The sequence below is a fragment of the Dreissena polymorpha genome, chromosome 8 (genome assembly GCF_020536995.1).
Source record: "Dreissena polymorpha isolate Duluth1 chromosome 8, UMN_Dpol_1.0, whole genome shotgun sequence".
Taxonomy (NCBI): Eukaryota; Metazoa; Mollusca; class Bivalvia; order Myida; family Dreissenidae; genus Dreissena; species Dreissena polymorpha.
The window spans coordinates 61025603-61053187 of record NC_068362.1 but is presented as its reverse complement, the minus strand read 5'-3'; the positions used below and the strand labels follow the sequence as shown (position 1 = coordinate 61053187).

The 27585-nt window shown below is 37.2% G+C and overlaps 1 protein-coding gene across 1 annotated transcript; it reads left to right on the top strand.

The window, feature by feature from the left end:
• The first annotated feature begins 947 nt into the window (after positions 1-947).
• On the top strand, positions 948-27585 carry LOC127842414 (coiled-coil domain-containing protein 149-like). Its single transcript, XM_052371910.1, has 13 exons — positions 948-1078; positions 7034-7192; positions 10388-10447; positions 11840-11944; positions 14669-14791; positions 15391-15563; positions 18083-18155; positions 19225-19309; positions 20607-20745; positions 21622-21698; positions 23340-23496; positions 24206-24339; positions 26217-27585. The coding sequence occupies exons 1-13, from the start codon at positions 989-991 to the stop codon at positions 26948-26950; spliced, it is 2109 nt and encodes a 702-aa protein (XP_052227870.1). The 5' UTR covers positions 948-988; the 3' UTR covers positions 26951-27585.

The window sequence follows — 27585 nt, the reverse complement described above, 5'->3', positions numbered from 1 at the left end:
CCACAAGAGCCCCTACAGGCGACCGTCACATGACGAAAGCTGGCATGGTTTGGACACGTCACTAGGCACGACACTCTGTGCAAGACCGCTTTCCATGGCACGCTAAAGGAGTTCAACGTCGATCGAGGCCGTCAGAAGACAAACTGGATGGACGATATAAAAGAGTGGACATCTCTTCACATGGATGAATTACTCTCAGCAGCACACAACAAACCTTACTTGAGGAGGATTTCTGTATCGTCGTCCCTCATTTCCCTTCGACGGCCAAACCGGTCAAGGGATTGATGATGATTGATGATGATGGTTTTTGTCTTGCATTTTACAGGCAATCAGCAGTTGCCTTAGATAATAGAATTGTGGATGGTGCCAATAATATATTCCAAGAATGTTTTGGAGTTCTCTTAATCCTAAATTTTAGCGAAAAAAATTTAAAACATTTGAAATCTATGAGAAATTTATTACTCTTAAATCAATTGTATTACATATCGTGCCCAAAAAAATGTCATTCTGTTCATTTGATGGTTTAAAAAACTATTGAGTAATTTTATTTCAATTGAATCGATTGATTATCTCTATTATACTTTATTTTATTTATTTTCATGAGATTAGTGTTAATTAGGCAAACGTATCTTTTAACGCAGCCAATAAAGACGTATAGGGAAAACGCATCTTTCAGCGCAGCCAATATAAATAAAAAATGAAAACGGAATTGGTCACGGTTACGCGATGGTGGTCATCATTTAAAAAAATAAAATAAACGTGTTTGCTTTTCTTCTACCGGTTGACGACCCCATTCAACTCGTTGATTATCCTGTCGTTTTCGTTTTCACTCAGGAGTTCCAAAAATCACTTTGGTATTCTGTGGTATTATGTCATTGGTTCCCGACTATTATAGTTTCTCCGTTGAAATTCTGAACCCAGCAAATTCGTAACTATTCGGACAAGTAGCTCTGGAAGCTCGGTTGATGCTGTTGGTGATGAGAGGAAAATGATAAAAAGAAAAGAACATGCAGCTGTAACTATATCAAACGAGGAATATGCACGCCTGCAGACGAAGTTTGACGGTCTTAAAAATGAGGTATTGACAGACAAATATAACAACAATTTGCTATGATAGGGGTTTTGTTTGCATCAGTACACATATTGAATATCATCGTTTAACTTTGAGTTTGAACGAAGTCCATATAAAGTTATAAACGGACTCCCAGAGCCTTTGATAATTTTTGCTGTGACAGCTTTGGAAGTCCATACGAACCCATTCATAAACACAACAGCTGATCAGTGCAACATACAGGCTTTACAGCTCAGACTCAGATTTCTTTCGGATAAAACAACATTCTATGCAATGTAAACAAATTAAGTCACAAGTTTATCTATAAAATCAAATTCAAGGAACCTTATATATTGAAACAAACGCAATAACTCTTAACATTGACATGCATGATTTTGTTGATAAATGCTAGAAACAAAAGGTTGATAATAAAAAACATAATCAAACCTTAAGCCCAAGTTTAAAATTGACAATTCAATCTATATAGCATGTTCATCCGTTGTATCGACCCTCTTATTACTCATAACGGGTTTAGCGGGTTTAAAGTTAATAATTAATACATTGATTTTGTATTTGTTTTGTTGGTTATCATGTAAGCTGTCAATTCGGGGTGAAAGACCGAACAAAAATATAAACGGTATCGGTTTACATTAACCGGACTTACCTCCCTCTGCTGCTTCATGTCATTCGAGCGCTGTCTCATTGTATCGCCACTCGTGATTGGTTGCTATTTATTATTGGAAAGGGCAAGAGTTCATGCTACAATTCAGTTCGCAAAGTGAAGTACAACTGAACGTAACAGGGACAACGAAAAAGTTAAAAGAAGTAACTCGGTTTAGGATATTAAGTAGTTTTTTTAAGTATATATAATCAATTTGTAACAGAAAGCGTATTCAAACATAAAATACGCAATTCAATACACAATTGTAACCAATAACAAATGAACAATTAAACCAACAATTAACTATTTAAGTCAATGTTTTCCAACGGTAAAGGTTAATTTCACAAATCGTCTTGACATTTTGGACAAAAGAATTGACTATTCCACCTCACGACCCGAACTGAAGTGCAGAATGCAAGATGCACCCAACCATCGCACTTGTCGCACTGGGCCCAATTTACAATCTTCAGACAAGGTTGATTGCGTAGTGTAGGCGGTGTGATCTGGTTGCACATACAGCACGGAATGTCATCGTCCAATTCTTCATCTGAGTCAGACGGATCATGAAATTCATTTCGAATGGGATTTATCCCACTTGTTGATGGCATCTGAATTTCACGAGTTTGTATGGCATTCAAGGTGTCTTGGCTTTCATTATTTTTTTCAATTTGTTGTCCCGATGTTTTTGATATTGTTTAAGTTACGAATGAAACACGTCATTTGTTATTTCTTTTCCACCAGATGACGGCTTCTTCACCGTCCCATCCTTTTGTTCATCTTTCTTCATGCGACATGAACATTTACACATCGGACATGCTTTGTTGATAGAACAAAGGTCCTGCGATGTTTTGATGTGTTGTTCCATGAACAGCTTCACTGCTTCTTCTCCGCCTTTTAAAGCCTTCTCTTTTCCGATTGGGTCCTTTTCGCGAAAGCTTTCACTCGCCCAGTCACTCACTCACTCGCCCACTCGCTCACTCGCCCAGTCACTCACTCACTCGCCCAGTCACTCACTCAATCGCCTAGTCACTCACTCACTCGCCCACTCACTCACTCGCCCAGTCACTCACTCAATCGCTAAGTCACTCACTCACTCGCCCAGTCACTCACTCAATCGCCAAGTCACTCACTCACTCGCCCAGTCACTCACTCACTCGTCCAGTCACTCACTCGCCCAGACACTCACTCAATCGCCCAGTCGCTCCCTAACTCACACAAGTTTAGTCACTAACCCTACTCATGCACACACTTTTCTCAAAAACAATTTAGATATTTTTGGATTTATGGTCACGTCATAATAAATGAGAGTAAAATTACAAAGGCAATTTGCGCGTTAATTTTTGGACGTGAATGTGGTGTATTTGAAGCGGTAGATTACAGCTACTGAACTGTCGTATACATAAAGCATCTGCATGCGGTGAACAGGCAATGTCAAGGTTAGCCTAGGATGCAAAAAGATTCGCAGAAGTAGACGGTAAATATTGGGAATTAAAACATTTTAGAGTGATAATTGCGAAATATTTTTTGAAACTCCAGTGTTTTTTATACGATTAAATGTGTTATACCTGTTTTTTACGCATGATTTCAATGTTGAAAGGCAAAATACGTCTGCTTGCAATAAACGAACCGTATTCGGACAACTTCGGATAAGCGCGAGCCTTGATTCTTATCGATTTTCATTACGTGACGATACGATGAGGAGGGGCGATACGATGAGAGAAAGTGATAACGGAGGTTCCAAAAATACTTGTTTTAGCCCAATTGACACGAGATCTATCTTGCCAGGATTCTGAAGATAGTCTATGTACACATAGCCATATTTTCAAATTCGAAATACTCTGCATTTTCCATTGCAAAAACTTAACACATTTTCGTGACCCGTTGACTTGTTTAAGTGTTTTTCCCAGGCCATTTTTGCATGGCACTGCACCATGCTGCCTTTCTTAAGCACAACTCTGCCCTTTTCAAAGGCATAAGCCTTTACGCACCCAGAGCTCCAGATAAGCATCGTTTTATCGTTATAACGATTTGTTTTTTAAGGAAAAACGAAAAGAAAATCAATATCAATTGTACACTGTATCAAAACGAATTGAGACAGACGGATCCGAATTATGACCAGCCGTTTGATCGTACGGAATTTCCGAGTTCTGCGCAGCGAAAGTTAAATGATAACGAGATTTCCGATACCGCATCCGTGAATTATTTGATTGTAACCAATAATATTCGCATTTCCGTTTCCACTCTTCTTTTAACAAAATTAAACATGGCGGCTGCAAAGCCTGGACGAGTTCAAAAGAAACTTCATTCTGCGACAGTGCCAAGTATATATGGTTTCATTTCGCGGCCAGAACAAAGTCCAAAGTCTTGTATTGGCAGTCTTTTATCTTATATAGTGTCAAAAGCGGTTCATACCCAAACATCGCAGTATCACACAAAAATCAGTACCCCACAAAAACAGATCTTGGCATGGAAAAATGACTTTCCCTGGTTACAGATTAAAGGCTCGGATGCCGATTTGGAATGTTCTTCTTGTATTTTACACAATGTGGCGTCTGTCTGGGCGAGAGAGGGCTTTTAAATCTAGAAATGGACTGGTATGCACACAGTAGCTCATGCAAAGGTCAATAGAGTTAGTTTGTTATCATATATTGTTCATTGTAAGAAAGAAACTAATTGAAAATAATGAATTTTGGAAAAAAAAACTAATTGCGAAAAAATCTTGTAGTGAAAACTAATTGACCCGAAACCTTATCTGGAGCTCTGAAGCACCCTTATTATTAACATCTTATTTGCCCCTTGACCAAACTTCTTAGCTAACTAGTATCAGAGAATCATGGCCTCAAGTCAGGAAAGATTCGTGCTGTTGTGAATAAGTCATGCGTGAATAAGTTAAATAACACAGTGTCAATTTGTATCAATAATTTCAGTGGCTTTGTTATACTTTGCAAACTAATTGGTCCGTAATGTGTACTCCTCCACGATAAAATCATGGCCAGGTACTTGGTAATGTATTTACCAAGCGTTTAGATGAAAACACATGCAAGTCAAACAAAATGGCGCTTCGAGGCTGATGAAAAGTTCCCCCCAAAATACAAAAAAAGTATAGATTCCTTTGTCGTGGATAATATATCTAAATCTGATTGCAAAACAATTGCAAAGGGCATAGTTAATGACATTATTCACTCCATGTTTTGTTTGAGGACTGTGCTAGTGTTTGTTTTAAAGACCAAATGACTGTATTGTCACTGACAGATGGAACAACCTATACTTCCATTGAATACATAACTATATGTAGGTAAGTTTTTGAGAAGCTAAACTAATGTTTTATTGCAATTACCAAATTCAATTGTTTGTTTTGGTATTTATACCCAATTTTTTATATGGGTATCATACTTTTGGATACGCAATCACTGTTTCCATTTCCCAATTCATTCTTATTTTGAAGGGTATTACCAAATTACCCCAAAAAGCTTATCTGTAGCTCTGTTATTGTATATGTGAATAATCAGATTCATATGCATATATTGCTTTATTATGCCCCCTTCGAACAAGAGGGGGATATTGGTTTGCTGGATGTCGTTCGGTCTGTCTGTCGTTAGACCAGATTGTTTCCGATCAATAATTCGTCAACGAATCGACCGATTGGCTTGATACTTCACATGTACATTGGCCTTGGACAGTAGATTGGGTTCACTAGTTCAAAGGTCAAGGTTACTTTTACAATGAGTGTGAAAATCGTTTCCAATCAATAACTTATCAACAAATTGACCGATTGGTTTTATACTTCATGTGTGCATTGGCCTTGGACAATTGATGACCCCTTTTGAAATTGGGGTAAATTGGGCAAAGGTCACTCACAGTACATGTAAGTGTAAAAATTCTTTACGATCAATAACTCATCAACAAATTGACTGATTGGCTTGATACTTCACATGTGCTTGTTTATATTTATGTTTTTTCCACAACTGCCTCTGATGCGATTAAATGTTTCTCCCAAAACCAGGTATTCATGGAATGTTGTTGCCCTTTTTTGCCAAAACTGTGCGTTAAAATGCCCTATTGAAAGTAATGCGCCATATCCCTTTGCCCTCCTGGCAATAAAACAATGTTTGAAACTTGGATTAATATCATTATTCTGCGAGCACACTGTATCAGGTAAGTTGTTTTAATTTGAGCATTAAGGATAAATAATTTGTTTGAGTTTATTTATGCCATAAATTAATTAATGTTGCTCATTTCACCTATTAATTTCATTTCACGCCTGGATTCTAGGCGGAAGACTTATCATGAACAATCTCGTTACAAGTTTCATTTCCCAGTGGCCTGGATTTGGATTATCACAACTACTGATCAGTGCACATCGTTCGTGACAAATTAAGGAAAGCAATAAATAAACTTCAAAAACACATTAAATTTACATGAATGGCAACCTCCTGACGTTATCCTTTGCATGCACCCTAAAAAATCATGACAATGTTTCATCACACAATTGTTGTTTACATTTCTATGTTGAAATTTGGAACAGTGTAAATATTTGACATTCGGTATTAACTTAGGCTACATCCCAAAACAAAAGATTGGTGTACTGCAACCTAACCGATCCAACACTTTTTATCTGACAATATTGCGCCAGTTTTTTATGTTGGTGGATAGAGAGTAAGAAAGAAAAACCGAGTAAATAGAAAGCATTTATTTTGTGATTTAATGGTACCATTTGCATGCTTTAGTGGTTTAGACTTGTAAAAGTTGGTAAGTTTTTGCAATGTGAGTGTTCCTTAGCCCTTGCATTGGTGATCAAATTTTGCACCTTTGGAAAATAGACCACGCATTGTAACTCTCAGCACTCTTTGGGTTTTAAAGCTGAGAGTTGAATTGTTGCAACTACCTCTGAAAGATTTTAATCAAATATCAATATAATATCATTATAGGTGCTACCTAATTTACAGAAAAAAGCTTATATCTGCTTTAGATAACATAAACAGATAATAGCGATGCACAAAAATTTACCAATCAGCTGAAAGAGCATTGGTACAGAAAAGCATATGTATGAAGACGCTATCTATATATTTACACTGGAGGAAACTTTCAAAGCAATAAACTAACATAGACAAACCAACAAATTCGTTCTCAATTTTTTTACAGTACAATCGATCCTTGAATTAGACCAACAGGCTGGTAGTTACAAAATTTTACAGGACATGTCCATCGGTTCGGCCATGTTTGGCAGAGGCTGGTGGACTGCACATGCTAATCTGGGACGACACTACGCACAGGAATTTAGCCCAGGTCAGTAAGAAACCAATCCCATCTTGTCTCTTCAGTTCACGGCGTGCAAACGTAAACTGGACAGCAAATGTGAGGCTCTGCTCATTCTCAGCCAGGACCTGGACCAATGTCGCAGTGAAAGGGACCAGTTCAAACTGATGGCAGAACAGCTGCAGGAACGATACCAGTCCATGAAGAAAAGCATCTCAGGCCAGGTAAACCTTTATTGCTCTCCTGCGCATTTTGACCCATTTATGGTCCATTAGAAAATTAAATTAAATTTGAGAGTTTTTTTAACCCTTTACCACCTAAAATATGTATTTTGACGCATTTGTAGTCCCATAGAAAGTTACATTTAATTAAATACCTTTCTAGATTCAAGTTTTAAATGCTTCATTTTCAACCCTTAGATACTGATGAGCAGCAAACAGCATAAAACCTGAACAGGCTGTTCTGGTTTTATGCTGTTTGCACATGGCTATTTTCACTTTGCTTCTGATTGGGAAAGGGTTAATAATATATTCATGTTTTAAAGGCTTCATTTCCAGCCCTTCGTGTTACTCGCAAGCTGTTGCGTTGTTGTGGGTTTTTTTTATAGCCATTATAGATTTGCTTCTGAATGGGAAAGTAGTTACGTAACTGAGAAGGTGATCCTGATACATTTTCTGTTTATTGTAACATGAATTCAAGTGAAATATTTAAGAATTTGTTCACTTTATATTTAAAAACAACTAACAGTGACTGTGTAAAATCCACTGACTCATTCTTGAGCCTATATCAAAATACTTATTTAAACGATTTGGCATGCAAAATCAAAATCATATCGGTGTTAATGAACATTGTTTCATCACTCTCCTTTTCAAATAAATAGCTATATTTTGTTAAAAGTAAAACAAACTCTTGTTAAAAATTGAGATTGTTGTTCATCAAATACATTAAAAGCATAAAAAACCATGTTCTCAAATTAAAAAGTTCAATAAAATAGATGTATATTCACTGGTTAACAATGGAAATATATGTTAACATAAGACATGACCATGATCAAAGTGGTAATTGCTATTGATGCCACAGGTCTGAGTATCTGGCTGATCCCTCCTTCACCTAGCCACACATACATTTTTGTTTTCCATAGTTAAATAAGTTTTTGTATGCGTTTGAAGGTAGTTCCCATTTAAAAAAAAACAGAATGAAGAAATGCTGTATAAGGACAAAACAAATGAATTCCACTTCATATACTGCAAGTTTATGCACATCCATGCTGGACATGTCACTACTACTTGTTTAGTTGCTCAAACAAGTCCATAATATCTCAGAAGTACATTTTTGCACAGGTACACAGGCTGATGTTGGTTGTTTTTTGCGTGAAATCTGTTGCAGCTGTTTGTAACTCTTATCTGGTGACACAATATGCAATTCATCTTTCTGGCTTTTGTCATTTGATGTATGTGAACAGATAACAACAATGGTAACTATGCCATCATCTTTCTCTCTAGTGGCAACAGCTGGTACAGATCCCCTGAAATGAGTTCATATTATTTCAAGGGTTGTATGCAACATATGTGCATAGTTGAGTTTATTTATAATAACCTGGCATTTATTCACATTTACAAGATTATTTATATGTTCATTTGTTGCATTGATTTATTATTACTATGATAATATGATAGCAGGTTTTTACAAATTGTCAAGGGGTCCAAAAAGTGACAGAACTTGAACAGGGACTTGAAAATGGCCACTTAAGCTGTTAACTTAACCCTTTCCCGCTCAGAAGCAAGGTGAAAATAGCTATGTGCAAACAGCATAAAACTAGAACAGCCTGCAAGTAACTCGCAGTCTGTTCAGGTTTAATGCTGTTTGCTGCTAATCAGTATCTAAGGTTTGGAGATGAAGCCTTAAAAACTTGAATCTAGTAAAAAAGGTTTTAAATTAAATGGAACTTTCTAAGAGACTTTTTTTATGGTTACGTTAAAACTGGATTTGTGTAAGTAATTATCATGAAATTAAATGGTCTTTATGGAAGGTCAAGCATTATATAGGAGTTTAATGGAGACTTTGAAAACATTACTGCTACTATAACATTTTTAAAGTGACATTTTAGAAATTAAGCTTGCTTTGGGAAAACGGTTCTTAATGCATGTGCTTAAATTGTCGTCCTAGCATGTGGAGTTCCATTTCTATGAATTATGATTTTTATGCTCCCCGAAATATTTCGAAATATAGTTGCCAGTTTGTAGTTCCTTACTTCCTTCCGTCACACCGTTTCTCATAGCACCTTCAATACTTTACCGATCTCTTTCATATTTGGCATGTAGGAACCTTGCATGGACCTCTACCTTTTGATGAGGTTTGAGATCACTGGGGTCAAGGTCAAGGTCACCTAGGCTAATAATATACTTTTTCTGTCACACTTTTGTTACCGTTTCTCATAGCTGCTTCAATACTTTACCGATCTCTTTCATATTTGGCATGTAGGTACCTTGCATGAACCTCTACCTTTTGATGAGATTTGAGGTCACTGGGGTCAAGGTCAAGGTCACCGAGGCTAATAATATACTTTTTCCGTCACACTTTTATTACGGTTTCTCATAGCACCTTCAATACTTAACCGATCTCTTTCATATTTGGTATGTAGGTACCTTGCATGGACCTCTACTTTTTGATGAGGTTTGAGGTCACCTGGGTCAAGGTCACCGAGGCTTATAATAGATTTTTCCGTCACACTTTTGTTACAGTTTCTCATTGCACCTTCAATACTTTACCGATCTCTTTCATATTTGGCATGTAAGTACCCTGCATGGGACCTCTACCTTTTGATGAGGTTTGAGGTTGCTGGGGTCAAGGTCAGCGAGGCTTATAATAGATTTTTCCATCACACGTTTGTTACAGTTTCTCATTGCACCTTCAATACTTTACCGATCTCTTACATATTTGGCATGTAGGTACCTTGCATGGACCTCTACCTTTTGATGAGGTTTGAGGTCACTGGGGTCAAGGTCACCAAGGCTAATAATAGATTCAAACTTTTTTAACAGTTTCTCATAGCACCTTCAATTCTTTACCGATCTCTTTCATATTTGCCACGTAGGTACCTTGCATGGATCTGTCCCTTTTGATGAGGTTTGAGGTCACTGGGGTCAAGGTCACCGAGGCTAATAATAGATTTTTTTAGGTTGTTATTAACACATAGTTTGACAAAGCGCATCATCGGGAAGCATCCATCAGTTTCACTGATATTCTTGTTTTTTGTTAAAAGGACATCTCTTGTAAATGAAAAGCTAGTCTAGACGAAAAGTGTTTTCCCTGATGAGCTTGCGCGATTGCATTGGCTGATTTGGTAGAACACTTTACGCACATGCATTAAGCCCAGTTTTCCCAGAGCATATCTCAAACATATCGTTTCTGTGTTACAGCCCACACAGAGTAGCTCCGACACAGTGATCAGTCGACCATACTCGGACTCGCAAAGCCAAGTATGTCGTGTTTTGTTTTTCGGCGTAAGCTGTATTAAGCCAGCTTTTCACCTCTCCTGACCTTTGTAAGTGTCCAATAAAATTCAAATAAAATTTCCCGCGGCTAGGTACGAATGAATACACTTCATTTATTCCATTGGCTGATTTGAGTATTCCACCAGAACATTGGAAACATATCCGCGTCTTTGTAACACTGTTTTACTGCATGAAACAATTGTATTTCTAATGAAAAGGCTTAATAGATAGAACAGTTTTACACTCAATTCTCGACATCAATACAGTTTGTGCGTACACCTTTTCTTTTCAGAGAATTACCAGCGCAACGGGTTTATATTTAAAGGCTATGTTCTCATATTTAGTACTTACTTCCATATTCTTGTCAACATGTTAACATGTAAAAGTATAAAGAGCAGTGGAAGCGAGGCCTCACTTTAATACATTGCATTTCAACCCGAGTCAATTCGCGGCCAGTGTATGGATGTCAGAGTTTATATACAGGTCATCACCGGAGTTCGCGGCCAGTAAAATAATAGTTATATAATAAATACGCTATCCGTGAACTAGGTGACCTGGAATTTTCTTTAGACCAGAAATATGTAGATTCTTAATGGGGTTTCAACAATACAATGATAAATATTATTTTTGATTAATTTAACAATAATTATTCCACCATATTGACCAATGTATTAAGCATGAGCGCGATGATTATCGATACTGTTAATAATCGAATCAAATAGCAATGCCCGACAAACCACTAAAACAGGTTTGTTCGAAGAACGCGCCTATAAATACGGAAACTTCTCGTGTGGCCGGTTGACTCGTATGTTTTAATTTCACTTCCATTCTTCTTTTGGTTTTCTGTTTTGTATCTATAGGTTTATGACCAGCAATATGTAATAATGTAAAATAAGCCGCGTAAACTCCGCGTAACATCCCGTACTGCGTGTGATGCAGCTAAGAACTGCACAGAAAAAAAGACATTCGCTATCCTTGATCTCATTCATTGAACTATCAACGCCGTATATCTTTTTAAAGATATTTCTTGTTTAATTTACACTTATTTAAATGGACACGAAAAAAACATATATTGAGTAGTTTCAGTTGTGGAAAATCACTGGCCTTTTGCTATTCTCAACAAAAGCTTGTACGGACGAGACATTCACTAAATTTTATGTTGTACATTTTATTAAAGAGTTTTCTCAATTTTTTTTTTTCAAATTTAAACAAATAATCAGTAAAATCATCATAATTAATTGCCAAAAACGATTAAATTTATAACCGTTATTTTAATTGATATTATATCTTGAGACTGAATTGTGCATAGGATAACATTACTGAACTAATATATTGATGTCATAATTAAATTAAAATAACACCTTTAAAACGTTTCAGAATCTTGCTCGTCTGCTGCTGGAATCTCGTGAGAACTCCAAATCTCTACGCTTTGAAGCAGACGACCTGAAACAGAAGCTCAATGACGCTCAGGGAGACATTAAGGTCTCACAGATGTCTTGTTTTTTAAAGTTTTAACCAAATGATGGCCAATTCTTTAGACTGTATAGACAATTTACAGGAATTTGGATGTTTTTTATCTGACACCAGTCTAAGTTCTTATGCTTCATGCGTAAATAGGTATACAGTTCAACCTGACATGGCGGCCACCTGAGAACAAAGGTCAACTGTCCACAGCGGTGAGTCTGATCTCCCCCCCCCCAATCAACATGTTTTATGCTCCCCATATATATATATATATATATATGGGGAGCATATAGTTGCAAGTTTGTACTTCCGTACTTCCTTCTGTCACAGTTTTGTTACAGTTTCTCATAGCGCCTTCAATATTTTACCGATCTCTTACATATTTGGCATGGAGGTACCTTGCATGGACCTCTACCTTTTGATGAGGTTTGAGGTCACTGGGGTCAAGGTCACTGAGGCTAATAATATATTTTTCCATCACATTTTTGTTACAGTTTCTCATAGCGCCTTCAATATTTTACCGATCTCTTACATATTCGGCATGTAGGTACCTTGCATGGACCTCTACCTTTTGATGCGGTTTGACATCACTGGGGTCAAGGTCACCGAGGCTAATAATCGATTTTCCATCACACTTTTGTTATAGTTTCTCAAAGCGCCTTCAATATTTTACCAATCTCTTACATATTTGGCATGTAGGTACCTTGTACGGACCTCTACCTTTTGATGTGGTTTGACTGGGGTCAGGTCAAGGGCAACAAGTCTAATAATAGATTTTATGTCACACTTTTGTTACAGTTTCTCATAGGGCCTTCAATATTTTACCGATCTCTTCTCTACCTTTTGATGAGTTTTTAGGTCACTGGGATCAAGGTCAAGGTCACTGAGGACTAATAATAGATTTTCTCAAAGTCACACTTTGGTACAGTTTCTCATAGCGCCTTCAATATTTGACCGATCTCTTATATATGTGGCATGTAGGTTCCTTGCATGAACCTCTACCTTTTGATTAGGTTTGAGGTCACTGGGGTCAATGTCGACAAGGCTAATAATAGATTTACTCAAGGTCACACTTTTTTTCCACACAATTAACCCATTTATTTACAAAGCATCATAGGGGAGCATCCATCAGTTTTACTGATATCCTTGTTCTATATTACTCCTGAGAAAAACAGTTACTTGGCTATTACGGCCAACAGCCAGAATATTTTACTCGCAAAGTCATTTTTCACCTGTTTAAAGGGGTCTTGAATCAGTCGTTATGAAATAAAAAAATTCAAATCAATCTCCATTTTTGTCTGTTATGTCTGACGCGGCCGAAGTAATAATTCCATAGCATGTACACATGATACAATCTGAAGATCTTTATTGCTGATAAGGTTTCAACAAAAGCAATTAGCGAGCAAGTTTTGTTATAGCAGCAGCGCTTCCATTAGTGGATGTCTGGGCGTAAATTATGCCCAAAAACGTCAGTCGTACATCCATTTTACAAATGACGGAAGTCTTAGGACGTCAAATAATCCGCATGTACGATGTTTTCTAATACACAGCACATACATATCTTAACAGTAAATTCAGCCATTCAGTCCGTTAACTCCGCCTACGAGCTATTGCGTTCCATGAATTTCTTGGCGAGTGGCCAATATTGATTTGTCCAGCTGTCAATCATAATATATTATTCTTGTTAGTCTCGCATCAGCCAATCAGCGCTCAGGCTGCCAGATACATGCCGACCCCATGTTAAGGTGTATACAACAACCACCTTCTTGGATCAGTACTGATCTATCTCATTTAATGTGAAAGGATCAATTTATATCATGTTCAATATAAACATTTTTTTTGGTAAAAATAGTTGAACTATTGAACAAGAATGATGACTGGATACTAGGGATTCATTTGATTTTGTTGACATGAAGTTTAGAAGATTTGTAAAATCGGGCATATCTATGGAATATTAAATTTGTGGATTTGTTCATATTGCCTAATATGAGACTTCTGAGGTTAACATTTGTTGAATTTGATATCTTGGTTGAGCAGACTCACAAAATGCATGAAAATGATTGGCCAATAAATAGGGGAAAGATGTTGAGCAAAATATCAGGGTGTTGCATTGCGCTCTTTGTTGCTCCCCCTCCTGCCCCTGTGACAGGGTGGCGCTGCGTTGTGCTCTTTGTTGCCTCCCCCCCCCCTCTTGCCCCTGTTATCAGGTGGATACTTATTTTCTGACAATCTTTTAAAATATAAGTATTTTTTACAAATATTAAATGAATAATAAAAAAACATACTTAAAAGAATTAATTACAAGTGTTTGTTTGGGAAATTGTTTTAATTTTTATATTATTAGAAAATGTCACCAGACTAGTCTGGCTTTCCATACTGCCTCTTTTCATGAGCGCTCTTTACCTTTTGTGATCCTACATCTTTTCCTACATGAATATGAGTCGTGTTCTGAAAAAACTAGGCATAATGCATGTGAGTAAAGTGTTACAGGCTAATCTGAGAAAACGCTTTCTGCTTTTATGACATTTCTCTTTTAAATGAATTCTCTTCTTAGCAAAAATCCAATTTAGGCGGAAAGTGTTGTCCCTGTTTAGCCTGTGCGGACTGCACAGGCTTATCTGGGACGACACTTTACGCACATGCATTAAGCCCATTTTTCTCAGAACAAGGCTCAATTTAAGATCAAATATGATGTATATGTATATAAAGGTCTGTTGAAGGTCTAAGCTTGTCAACTTTTAGTTACTACGGGAGCAGATAGCCAGACAGCGTGTTGGCACGACGGATGAGGGTATGACTATACGTCACTTCCCGGCCCACGAACGAGAACAGTTAGTGGAGAAACTGGAGGCCGCCAGTGAACAGGTAAATTTATCGAATGAGTCGCGCACTGGAAATCTGTCCCAGATTAGCCTCTGCAGTCCACAAAGGCTAATTAGGGAGGACAATTTTTTCTGAAACTTGATATTTGCTAAAAAGATACTTCCTTTAACGGAAAATATAACAAAAGCGGAAAGTGTTATCCCTAATTGGCCTGTGCGGATTATACAGGCTAACCAGGGACAACACTTGACGCACATGCATTAAACCCTGTGTTTAAGGAGTGAAGCTGATACCTTTCATCATTCAACTTTTTTACCAAAACAAGTTATCTACATTTATAATCTTTAGTTTTGCATGAAATCCCTACCGAAATTTTTTTTGCCAAAACAAATAGAAGTTGTTGGGAAATATAAATATCGTAAGTATTGAGGCTTTTTTTTTCCCGGCCGACTTTATATATTTTTCCTGGTACTGGTATAAATATGGGCATCACAAGAATTGAAAAGTAATATTAATATAAAATAATAATTGTGTCTGGGAGAACACTTCACACACATGCATGAAGGCCAGTTTTTCCAGAACGCCTAAATAATAATGTGTCTGTTTCAACACTTATAACAACTAGAACATAATTGCTGCAGTACTTACAACTGGAGCGAGACCTTCAGACAGTGCTGGATGAGAAGGAGGAGCTAGTGACAGAGCGAGATGCCTACAAGACCAAGTATGACCGCCTCAACCACGAGCTCAACTACATACTCAAGGGAGACGAGCACCGTGTAGTGGATATTGACGCTCTTGTCATGGAGAATAAGTACGGAGTTGTGGTACTTGTAACCTTATGATTAAATTTGTATTACATACCAAAGGGAGACAAGCATTGGGTCCTAGATATTGATGCACTTGTCATGGAGAATAAGTACGGAGATATGGTTCATGATAACCTTATGTACAGGGTTATGATTTCTTTTAACCTTATCTCTAAGATTTGCATTACATACTAAAGGGAGATAAGCAGTGCATCGTGGATATTGACATGGGCCTTTCAGGCCCTCTTGTTTTTATAAGCTCACCTGAGCACAATGTGTTTATGGTGAGCTTTTGTGATCATCTTTTGTCGGCTGTGCGGTGGCAACATTTGCCTTAACACTCTAGAGGCCACATTTATTGTCCGATTTTTATGAAATTTGGTCAAAAGATATTTTCCAATGATCTTGGATGAGTAAGAAAATGTTTCCATTTGCTGAAAAACATTACAGGGCAGGGCATTTTTCCTTAAATGGCTATATTAAAACCTTGTTCACACTCTAGAGGCCACATTTATTGTCTGATAATTATGAAACTAAGTAAGATTTGTTCAAATGATATCATGGATGAGTTCGAAAATGGTTCAGTTTGCTTGAAAAACATGGCCACCAGGAGGCAGGGAATTTTTAAGCCCCCATATCAAATGATCGGGGGTATATTGTTTTTTGGCCTGTCTGTCTCTCTGTCTGTCATTGTGTGTGTCTGTCCCAAAACTTAAAACTTGGTCATAACTTTTGCAATATTGAAGATAGCAACTTTATATTTGGCATGCATGTGTATCTCGTGGAGCTGCACATTTTGAGTGGTGAAAAGTCAAGGTAAAGGTCATCCTTCAAGGTCAAAGGTCAAATATATGGCTTCAAAGAGCAGTAGGGGGCATTGTGTTTCACAAACACAGCTCTTGTTCCTTATATGGCCATATATGGCTATAGTTAAACTTTGTTAACACCCTAGAGGCCTAAGTAATTGTCCGATCATCACGAAACTTGGTAAGAAGATTTATCCAGTTTTGGTTCCGGTTGGTTGAAAAACATGGTCTCCAGGTGGTGGGGCATTAATCCTGATATGGCTACAGTAAAAACTTGTTAACATTAAGGATGCAAGAGGTTACAAAAATCATTAACTGTTTTTTCCATAACCGGTTATAAACCGGTTAACCGAAAAGCCTTATACGTAGTTGAAATGATTAAGAGTACGTCAAAAATGTCATACAGTACCACTCGAACCGCTTGGTAGAAACAAAAGTAATTTCAAATTTGAAATCGCTTGCGTTGATAACATGCCAGTTTCGTAATAAAATGTATTATACAATTTATTTTAACAATTTTGTAAATGTATGCTATATATTTTATTTATTTTTCATGCGTAAATGCAAAGGAGTAAAAAATTAAAGAACTACACAATGGTTATTTTCAAGTGTTATTAACTTTTTTTGGTTGGGCCGCTTATGTTACATTCGCGTCGTATCGCTCCAGAAATAGTGTGTTCCTTTGTTCATTCTGTTTTAATTTTTGAAGCTCAAATTGGCTCAATATACAAATGTGTTTTGCCCTTTCCATTCAACGTAAAGTGGGTCATGTGTGGTCCACAATCCGCATCTCTTCTTATTTGATAATTGCATTTTTTGTTGTTTGCATTTTAGCGTCTGGAGCTGAAGTATTATCGTTTGATGTTCTTTATACAATTAAAAATGTGGGTAAAATAAAGGACACGAATGCAAATTAAATTAATTTTGAACGAAATGTAAGTTAAATACTTTAATCAGTACATTTATTTAATAGCGAAGTAATTGCTCCAACTCCCCGCAGTTCGCTAGTTAAATATTCGCGAGTCAAACAACACAATAGTGTCAGTTATCAAAACATACCCCCTATTTGTTTTCAAAAGGGACTGATTTATTGCAATATAACTTTGATTGTTGACACGTTATTTATTACCGTCGTTGGTGCGGCATGTTGTTCTTACTAGTAGCCAGCGCGAGTTGGCAGAATGTCATGCGCAAAAGTAAAATCGTACGATCAAATATTTTTTTTAAGGTTAACCTTTTCCCGAAAATATAACTGGTTAACTGGTCGTTTCGGTAGGTTAACCGGTTAACCTCTTGCATCCCTAGTTAACATTCTTAAAGTCACATTTATAGTCCAATCTTCATGAAACTAAATCAGACTATTTGTTTTAATGATATCTTGGATGAGTTTGAAAATGGTTCCAGTCTGTTGAAAAACATGGCCACCAGATGGACGGGAAGTTATCCATAAGTGACTATTGAAAAAAAACTTGTTAGGACTCTAAAGGTTACATTTATGGTTAATGAAACTAAGTCAGAATATTTGTTCTAATGATATCTTGGGCTGAACAGAATGGTTCAGTTCCTTTGTATCTCAGGTGAGTGACTTGTATTATTACATGAATCTTCACATTTGTGTTTATGCTTATACAATTTTCTACAGAGCTTATTGAATATAATTCTTTTACTCACTATCATTGAAGGCAGTTTTCCAAGATAAACCCAGTTATCATTTTCAGGTATCTTCAAGACAGATTGCAGCAGATGGAAGAAGAGAAATCCATGGCCCTGGCAGCTGTGTCCAAGTACAAAGTATATATGAGCCTTGTTCTGGGAAAACTAGACTTAATGCATATGCGTAAAGTTACGTCCCAAATAAGCCTGTTCAGTCAGCACCGGCTTATCTGGGACGCCCCTTTACGCCTAGACTGAATTTTGGATTTGCATTTAGAAGACTTCCTGTAAATAAAAAATTCCGTGAAAGGGGAAAGCGTCCTCCCTGATATGCCTGTGCATACTGCAAATTTCTTACTTGCCAAGAGAGAGCTATTGTTCATTTCATAGATAGACTGCACAGCTCCCATGGCAGAACTAATGATCAAATGACTGCCTAAAATTCCCCATTGAAAGTTTTAACCTGATAATCTGAAGTAACAGCTTTTATTCTCAATTTTATTGTATTTAGAAGAGAAGAGTCATAATTTCCCAATATAACTAAATTGGATTTTTATGCCAGCGGATCGAATGATCTGGGGTATATAGTTTTTGGCCTGTCTGTTCGTCTGTCTGTCTGTCATTGTATGTGTCCCAAAACTTTAACCTTCTTAATAACTTTTGCAATATTAAAGATAGCAACTTGATATTTCACATGCATGTGTATCTCATAGAGCTGCACATCTTGAGTGGTGAAAGGTCAAGGTCATCCTTCAAGGTCAAAGGTCAAATATATGGCTTAGAAGCGTCGCATTAGGGGGCTTTGTGTTTCTGACAAACACATCTCTTGTTCTAAGTACAATGTGCCCTGACCTCATTCTTCAAAAAGATAAACCAACAACAACACTTTGACATTATTTAAATGATTAGCATCTAGCTGCCTTAGATGATTTCAGCGTTATATTAATACACCCTAGTCAGTAGTATGGTATATTTGCAAAGTTTAGATAAAGAGTCTTGCTTTGGGGAAAGTGAGTTTAATGCATGTGCGTAAAGTGTCGGCCCAGATTAGCCTTTTTCACAGGCTTATCAGGGAGGACACTTTCTGCTTTTATTCTGTTATTTTTTTTATAAAGGATTTCTCTAAATATCAAACATTCAGTTTAGGGTGAAACTTTGCGCACATGCATTTCTCTAAGCCAGGCTCATTGCAATCTCTTGTCTTCAGAACCTGCTTGACAAGAAAAAGACTAAGAGCTCGCTAAAGTTTGGACAGAGTCGAGGAGGTGGCATGATCATCACACAAAGACAAGGTGGGATGGGTGAGAAGTTAGAAGGAACTATTATTGTTACACTGTTAGTAAGTGATGGTGGCTGGGATGTACACCCTCAGTAATTTCATACCATAAGAGAGCGAAGCTCGAGTATGGTAGCTCGAGAATGGTATGAAATTAATGACGGTGTATATCCCATACACCATCAGTTACTGTGTAACGATTATATCCCAACCGACTACTCTATTTCTCGAAGTGTATGGAAAATACATAATGGGCAGGTGACCGCTGTAAGCCAATTGGATAAGTTCATTTTTGCAGGAGGTGAGATATAACTCTTTCCCCCATCAGAAGCGAGGTGAAATGGCTTTTGCAACCAGCATAAAACCAGAACAGCCTGCGAGTAACTCGCAGTTTGTTCAGGTTTTATGCTGTTTGCTGCTCATCAACTAAGGGTTGGAAATGAAGCCTTTAAAACTTGAATCTAGTAAGAAAGGTCTTTAATTAAATGTAACTTTCTAAGGGACAAAAAATGAGTCAAAATATGCATGTAAGTGGTAAAGGGATAATAAAGTATGTAAGAGTTCAACTTGAAATTATTATTTTTGTTTATTTCAGAGTTCAACTTGAAATAATTATATGTATAATTAGGTTGATAATATTAGGTCAAGGGCATTATTGCTAAAAATATTACTTAAAAATATTAGCAAACAAGTGGTTTCCAGTCAATGACATTAGTTTGTATTTATCAGTCGTTTGAAAGCTAATATATTGCAAGCTTTCATGGGGTAGTATTTTGGGCATGTTGGGTACAATTCAAGGTCATTTCTAATTCTCAATAACATGAAAATTCCTTTGTAAATAGTGGCACACAGAAACTTGCCACCTAGATTGGATTTTCGTTTAGCAGAAACTTACTTTATATGAAAAATGTCATTAAAGCGAAAAGAGTTATCCCTGATTACCCAGCATGGACTGCACAGGCTAATCTGGTAGGACACTACACAAATACATCAAACCTGATGCCAGAGCGATGCTCAAATTAAATGAGCCTTTTTCTGAGGAAACTGGTCATAATGCATGTGCTTAAAGTGTCGTCCCATATAAGCCTGTGCTGTCTGCACAGGCTAATCAGGGACGACACTTTGCGCCTAAGTTGGATTTTTGCTAAGAAGAGACTTTATTTAAATGAAAAATGTCATAAAACAGAAAGTGTCTCCTCTGATTAGCCTGTGCAGATTGCACACGCTAATCTTTGACGACACTTTACCAGTATTCTCAGAAGAAGACTCAAATACTGTGAAACATCGAAACCAACAGACCAACTTGTTTCCAGTGCAAGAGGTGTTGGAATCTAGATCCAGTGTTGTGCCAACAGTGAAGGCCATGACAGACCTGCAGGCATTGGCCGGGGCATTACTGGACTCTGTGAATGACAAGAACCTGGCACTGTCACACCAGAGGAAGACCAACAAGTGAGTGATTTCAGCCTGCCTCCCCCCAGCCTGAAGTATACATGTATGTTGTCCATCCCTTCCCAAAAAATAATTTTAATGAAAAATTTGAATTTTATCATTAAAGTTTATTTCAGTAAAGTAAGTATTCAAAAGCTATTAAAACATTTACTTTGTTTTCATTAAGGATATCTATTTGAAGAAGTTTACATTTACCAAAAGAAAAATGAGCCGTGCTCTGTGAAAAGGGGGTTTAATTCATGTGCGTAAAGTGTCGTCCCAGATTAGCCTGTGCAGTCCTCACAGGCTAATCAGGGACGACACTTTCTGCTTATATGTTTTCTGTTTAAAGAAAGTCTCTTCTTAGTAAAAATCCAGTTTTGGCGGAAAGTGTCGTCCCTGATTAGCCTGTGCGGACTGCACTTTACGCACATGCATTAAACCCTCATTTCACAGAGCATGGCTAAAATATAGTAAAGTTTTGTGCTTAAAATTCCAGCCTTGAAGAGACTGAATCGCATTTCCTTAGGGATGAGAAAATGCATGTTTTTCAAATAGATTGTCACGAGAAAATGGACCTCCTGCATCTAAACTCATTGTCGTCCCACATCAGCGGGCGCTATCCTGATTTGGGATGGCACTTCATCCATTTATTGTATTTTCCATCCTGTACAAAATCACTGGGTCACCACTTGAGGCAGACTCATTAAGATTTGACTCGACATGCCGCAGTTGTCTTTCCTTTGCTGTTTCTAATAATAGGTATTGGTTGTGTTGCTGCTGCTTTTGATGATGATGATGATGATGATGATGATGATGATGATGGTCAGTTCATCAAAACATGTTCAAATTAAAAATGTTTATAATATTGCATATACGTTGACCATTATGTTTCAGAATCCTGGGTAACAGGGTTGCAGAGCTGGAGAAAAAGATAAAGACCCTTGAGTTGACTGGTCTCTGGAGTGTGCCAGGTAAGTGGTCTGCTAAAATAAGTTGACTGGTCTCTGGAGTGTGCCAGGTAAGTGGTCTGCTAAAATAAGTCTTGCTGTGGGAAAATGGGGCTTATTGCTTGTGCGTTGAGTGTCTTCCCAGATTAACTTTTGCTGTCTGCAGACTGCACAGGCTAATCAAAGGCTAATTGAGACGGCACTTTACGCACATGCATAAAGCCCCATTTTGCCAGAGTGAAGTTCATATATTTTTTATACTCACCTGAGCAAAAGACTGTCAATTTGGTCTTTTGTGAATGCATTCGTCTGTTGTTTTTTGTGTGTAATTTTTCATTATTCATTTGTAGAAAGATTTTAAAAAAACTTAACATGAATGATGTTTGTGTGAGATTCTTGCAAAATTTGTTCAAATGGTTCTTGTCTGCTGCATATGAAAGTCACCAGATATTTCAAAATAAAGTATGAATAAACATGAAAGCCTGCATCCATGAAACAACATGGACTGTAGCTTAGATATTTGGTACATCTCACCAGATAGTGGTCATCAACAAATTTTCTTCAAATAACTTTTGTCAAAACAGGGCACTCTCCAGTCGAGTAATCTTGTTAAGGTTGTCTCCTCAACTTAAGATGCTTTTGTGCTCAATTTAAGATTCTCTTCTGTTAAGATTGCCTCCTCAATTTTAGATTCTCTTCTGTTTAGATTGTCTCCTAAATTTAAGATTCTTTTCTGTTTAGATTGTCTCCTCAATTTTAGATTCTTTTCTGTTTAGATTGCCTCCTAAATTTAAGATTCTTTTCTGTTTAGATTGTTTCCTCAATTTTAGATTCTTTTCTGTTTAGATTGCTCCTTAATTTTAGATTCTTTTATGTTTAGATTGCCTCCTCAATTTTAGATTCTTTTCTGTTTAGATCATCTCCTCAATTTTTTATTCTTTTCTGTTTAGATCGTCTCCTCAATTTTAGATTCTTTTCTGTTTTGATTGCCTCCTCAATTTTAGATTTTTTTCTGTTGAGATCATCTCCTCAATTTTAGAATCTTTTCTGTTAAGATTGCCTCCTCAAATTTAGATTCTTTTCTGTTTAGATTGCCTCCTCAATTTTAGATGTGTTTTTGTTTAGATTGCCTCCTCAATTTTAGATTCTTTTCTGTTTAGATCGTCTCCTCAATTTTAGATTCTTTTCTGTTAAGATTGCCTCCTCAATTTTAGATTCTTTTCTGTTTAGATTGCCTCCTCAATTTTAGATTCTTTTCTGTTAAGATTGCCTCCTCAATTTTAGATTCTTTTCTGTTTAGATTGCCTCCTCAATTTTAGATTCTTTTCTGTTAAGATTGCCTCCTCAATTTTAGATTCTTTTCTGTTTAGATTGCCTCCTCAATTTTAGATTCTTTTCTGTTTAGATTGCCTCCTCAATTTTAGATTCTTTTCTGTTAAGATTGCCTCCTCAATTTTAGATTCTTTTCTGTTTAGATTGCCTCCTCAATTTTAGATTCTTTTCTGTTAAGATTGCCTCCTCAATTTTAGATTCTTTTCTGTTTAGATTGCCTCCTCAATTTTAGATTCTTTTCTGTTTAGATTGCCTCCTCAATTTTAGATTCTTTTCTGTGCATTAAGCCCAGATTTCCCAGAAAGAGGCTCAATATTATGTTTCTGCCCACAGCGAGCACGTCCAGCAGCCTTGAGAGACTCCGTCAGGACATTGACGATGTCCGTACCCTGGTGCCCTCACACAGCCCCGAGGAGGAGATGGACTCAGAAAGGCTATCATTTTTAGAGGGGGCTGACAGTGAACTTGAGACTGTTACATCCCTAGACAGGTAGGGGATGGAATGGTAAAAATTCTTTGTTTGTTTAACAGTCAGCCATTACATCTTGCTCTTTCCATGAACATTTGTTTATAGATGCATTAAAATTGTGTAATTTAAAGAATAAAAATATGTGTTAAAGAATAAAAATAAGTGTTACATTTTAAATACTTATGACTGTATCCAAATTTAGGAACATTTCATACAGTTGACAATAGTTGTTTATTCAGCTTATTAAGATGAGTCCTGTTGTCAGTTTAAAATGTTATAGCTGCAGTACATTAACCTTAAGGTAAAAGTACAATATTTCTGATATCCATGTATCCATTCTTGAAAGACTGAAGTTGTCCTAATAATATGTACAAAGATAAAATGTCATGCTCTTCTAGTTTTCAAGAAAACAATGGAGCCTGGTCGTGGGAAAACAGGGCTTAACGCATTTATGTAAAGTGTCTTCCCAGAAAAGCTTGTGCAGGCCTCACAGTCTAATCAGGGACGACCCTTTTTGCGTTCATCGATTTTTTCGTTTTGAAGGAAGTCTTTTCTTTGTGAAAGTCTATTTGAGGCAGAAAGTGTTGTCCCTGATAAGTCTGTGTGGACTGCTCAGTCTTGTCTGGGATTCCATGTTATGCACATGCATTAAGCCCTGTTTTCCATGAGCAAGGCTCAATATGTAAGGTATTTTCACAGAATCCTTACTAATCAATTTGCTCTGCTCCAGCCCTGAGCCCTCCCCAGAGTCTAGCCCCCAGCACGCCTGCAAGCCTCTTAACAACCTGGAGCTCGGTGATCTAGATCTGCTGCCTACCAAGGAAGTCTCTGACAAGCCTCTGCACAATCGAGAGCTCAAAACAGGTTTGTAGCCCCTTAGAAAATCACATGAAATTCAAGATCTTTCTTACTAGATTCAATTTTAAAGGCTACAATTCCAACCTTAAGATACTGATGAGAAGCAAAACGCATAAACCAACTTATCAATGGCCTGTGAAGCTTGAGGCAGGCCTCGAGACTTTCTGGAAAAACTTGTATGTCCACTACAAGAAATATTGGAAAAAAAATGAAGCTGGGGAATGTGGCGAAATGTTTGTTCTTCTCATGTTGTTGCATCATAATATTCGTTTATGAGTAAGACTATTTCCTGAATCAGGTCTCTTTGAGCGCGTGTCTCTTCATATTCATTATTTTTATGTCCCTTGTTTGCTCTAACAGTGTCACACTCAATAAATCACACAACATGTACCCCATTTTTTCTTGATTCCTGGAAAAAAATCATATGAATATGTTTTTCAAAGGTCAAGAACATAGTCTGTGATATAACCTAGGGTAGGGAGAACATGGTCTGTGATATAACCAAGGGTAGGGAGAACAAAGTCTGTGATATAACCTAGGGTAGGGAGAACATAGTCTGTGATATAACCAAGGGTAGGGAGAACATAGTCTGTGATATAACCTAAGGTAGGGAGAACATAGTCTGTGATATAACCTAGGGTAGGGAGAACATAGTCTTTGATATAACCAAGGGTAGGAATAACATAGCCTGTTATATAACCTAGGGTAGGAAGAACAAAGTCTGTGATATAACATAGGGTAGGGAGAACATAGTCTTTGATATAACCAAGGGTAGGAATAACATAGTCTGTTATATAACCTAGGGTAGGAAGAACAAAGTCTGTGATATAACATAGGGCAGGGAGAACAAAGTCTGTGATATAACCTAGGTTAGGGAGAACATAGTCTGTTATATATCCTGGAGTAGGGAGTGTCAACTAAATTGATAGTCGAACAAGATATTTAATTAGGGTAATCTAGTTTGACACATGTCTATTTGACCCTTTACCACTTAGATATGTATTTTGACTTATTTGTAGTCCCATAGAAAGTTACATTGCATTAAATACCTTTCTTACTCAATTCAAGTTTCAAAGGCTTCATTTCCAACCCTTGGTTACTGATGAGCAGCAAACAACATAAAATCTGAACAGACTGCAAGTTACTCGCATGCTGTTCTGGTTTTATGCTGATTGCAAAAGCCATTTTCACTTTTCTTCTTATTGGGGAAAGGGTTAAATGTTAACATATAACATACTGCTTCTGTTTTCATATAGGAATTCAAATGTTCACAATCTATAGTTATTTTTATAAAATCATGTCATGCCTAGATTCTGCAAAAAAATATGTTGGCCTGACTAAAGAAATTCTGGGTCATGTCACTTATTTCATAAATTCATATTTTTATTTTGATGTTGATTGAGGTGTATAAAATAGTATTCCTGGTTTTTATTTTATATTTAAATTTCAATTCAAGCTTGTATTATGTGTAAAATAAACATTTCATATGCTTTATTGCAATCTGAACAAAGGGAGATTAGGCTAATCTTGTTAAAACAGGCATAAACATTCATGTGAAATCTGTACGTTCGGTTTAAAACATCATTTCTCTGGAATAATAAATGTTGGAATTTGTTTATCTTATAGACATTTTACAATTTGTTACATTTAATGGCTTGTAATAATTGTATATGCAAAACATTAGTAACCCTTGCTCTGGGAAAATGGGGCTTAATGTGTTGTCGTAAAGTATCATTCTAGATTAGCCTGTGCAGTCAGCACATGGATTAAGCCCAGTTTTCCCAGAATGTGGCTTACATAAGCCTAAGGCTTTCAGTTATATCAAGCTGAAGTTAAAAGGCTTAACTTAAATACTTATTTTAAACTATTTATCCTTTTCACAGGTCACATGAATGTGCAGGACAGTTCACACATTCCAGCATTACTTAAACCACCAGAACGAAGTGTTCCAAATTGTCAGGTAAACCATGCAGCAACTCCTGAGACCCGTTGTGAAAGTCCAGAATACCCCAGGGGCCGAGTTGAACAGCTTGTGGACCTTGGGAATGGTGGCAGTGAAGGGGTAACAGACCAGGGTCCAGAATACCCCAGGGGCCGAGTTGAACAGCTTGTAGACCTTGGGAATGGTGGCAGTGTAGGGGTCACAGACCAGGTTCCAGAATACCCCAGGGGTCGAGTAGAACAACTTGTTGACTTTGGGAATGGGGTCAATGTAGGGGACACAGACAAGGAGGGCTTGAAACTGCATGTGTACGATGAGGATTATCAGGAAAGTAACGGTTGTGACATAGATGGAAGTGACAACACTAATAGGGTGAATATTGTTGATGATGAAATTGATGAACAAATTGGGGAGTGTAATAATGGAGGAAATCTTGAGGAGTTTTATAATGATGTCGATGAGAATCATGAACAGGTTGGACTGCTGTTGGAAAACGTGGCCAACAAAATGTGCAATATTTCTCATTCGTCAGTGAACTGTGATGGTGCGAAATGCAATAAATCTACTACAAGGTTGCTTAATGTGGATGGTGTACAAACGGATGGGGTGGGCAATCAGACTGAAGACATCGGCGAAGACTCGCTCGAGTGTGGGCCAAGAAATGTAGAATGCTAGTACTTGATAATGGTGTATTTATTATGCTTACTTAATCATTGGAACGTGTTAACTTCCATGTAATGTTTGGGTTTGTCATAAAAGTCAGGTAATCTTTGATTTTATTTTGAACCTTTTATATGTCCCAGGAATCTTAATGGGGAATGCTAATGATCTTCATTCTGGGAAAACTGGGCTTAATGCATGTTCGTAGTGTTATACAAGATAAGTCTGCAGACCACACAAGCTAATCAGGGATGACACTTTCCGTCTCAACTGGATTTTCACTGACATGAGACTTCCTTTAAACAAAAACTGCCATAAAAAGCAGAAAGTGTTGTCCCTGATTGGAATACACATGTGCAAACAGCATAAAACCAGAATAGCCTCCAAGTAACTCAGTCTGTTCAGGTTTTATGCTGTTTGCTGCTCATCAGTATATAAGGGTTGGAAATGAAGCCTTTATAACTTGAATCTAGTAAAAAAGGTCTTTAATTAAATGTAACTTTCTAAGGGACTACAAAGTTGTCAAAATACGTATCTAAGTGGGAAAGGGATAAACTCAGGTTTCACAGAGTAAGGCTCATTATATTAATGAATAAGATTTTTGCGTCCTACGATTTTTTTCAGAAATGATCTGTGGAGTCGTGATCTGT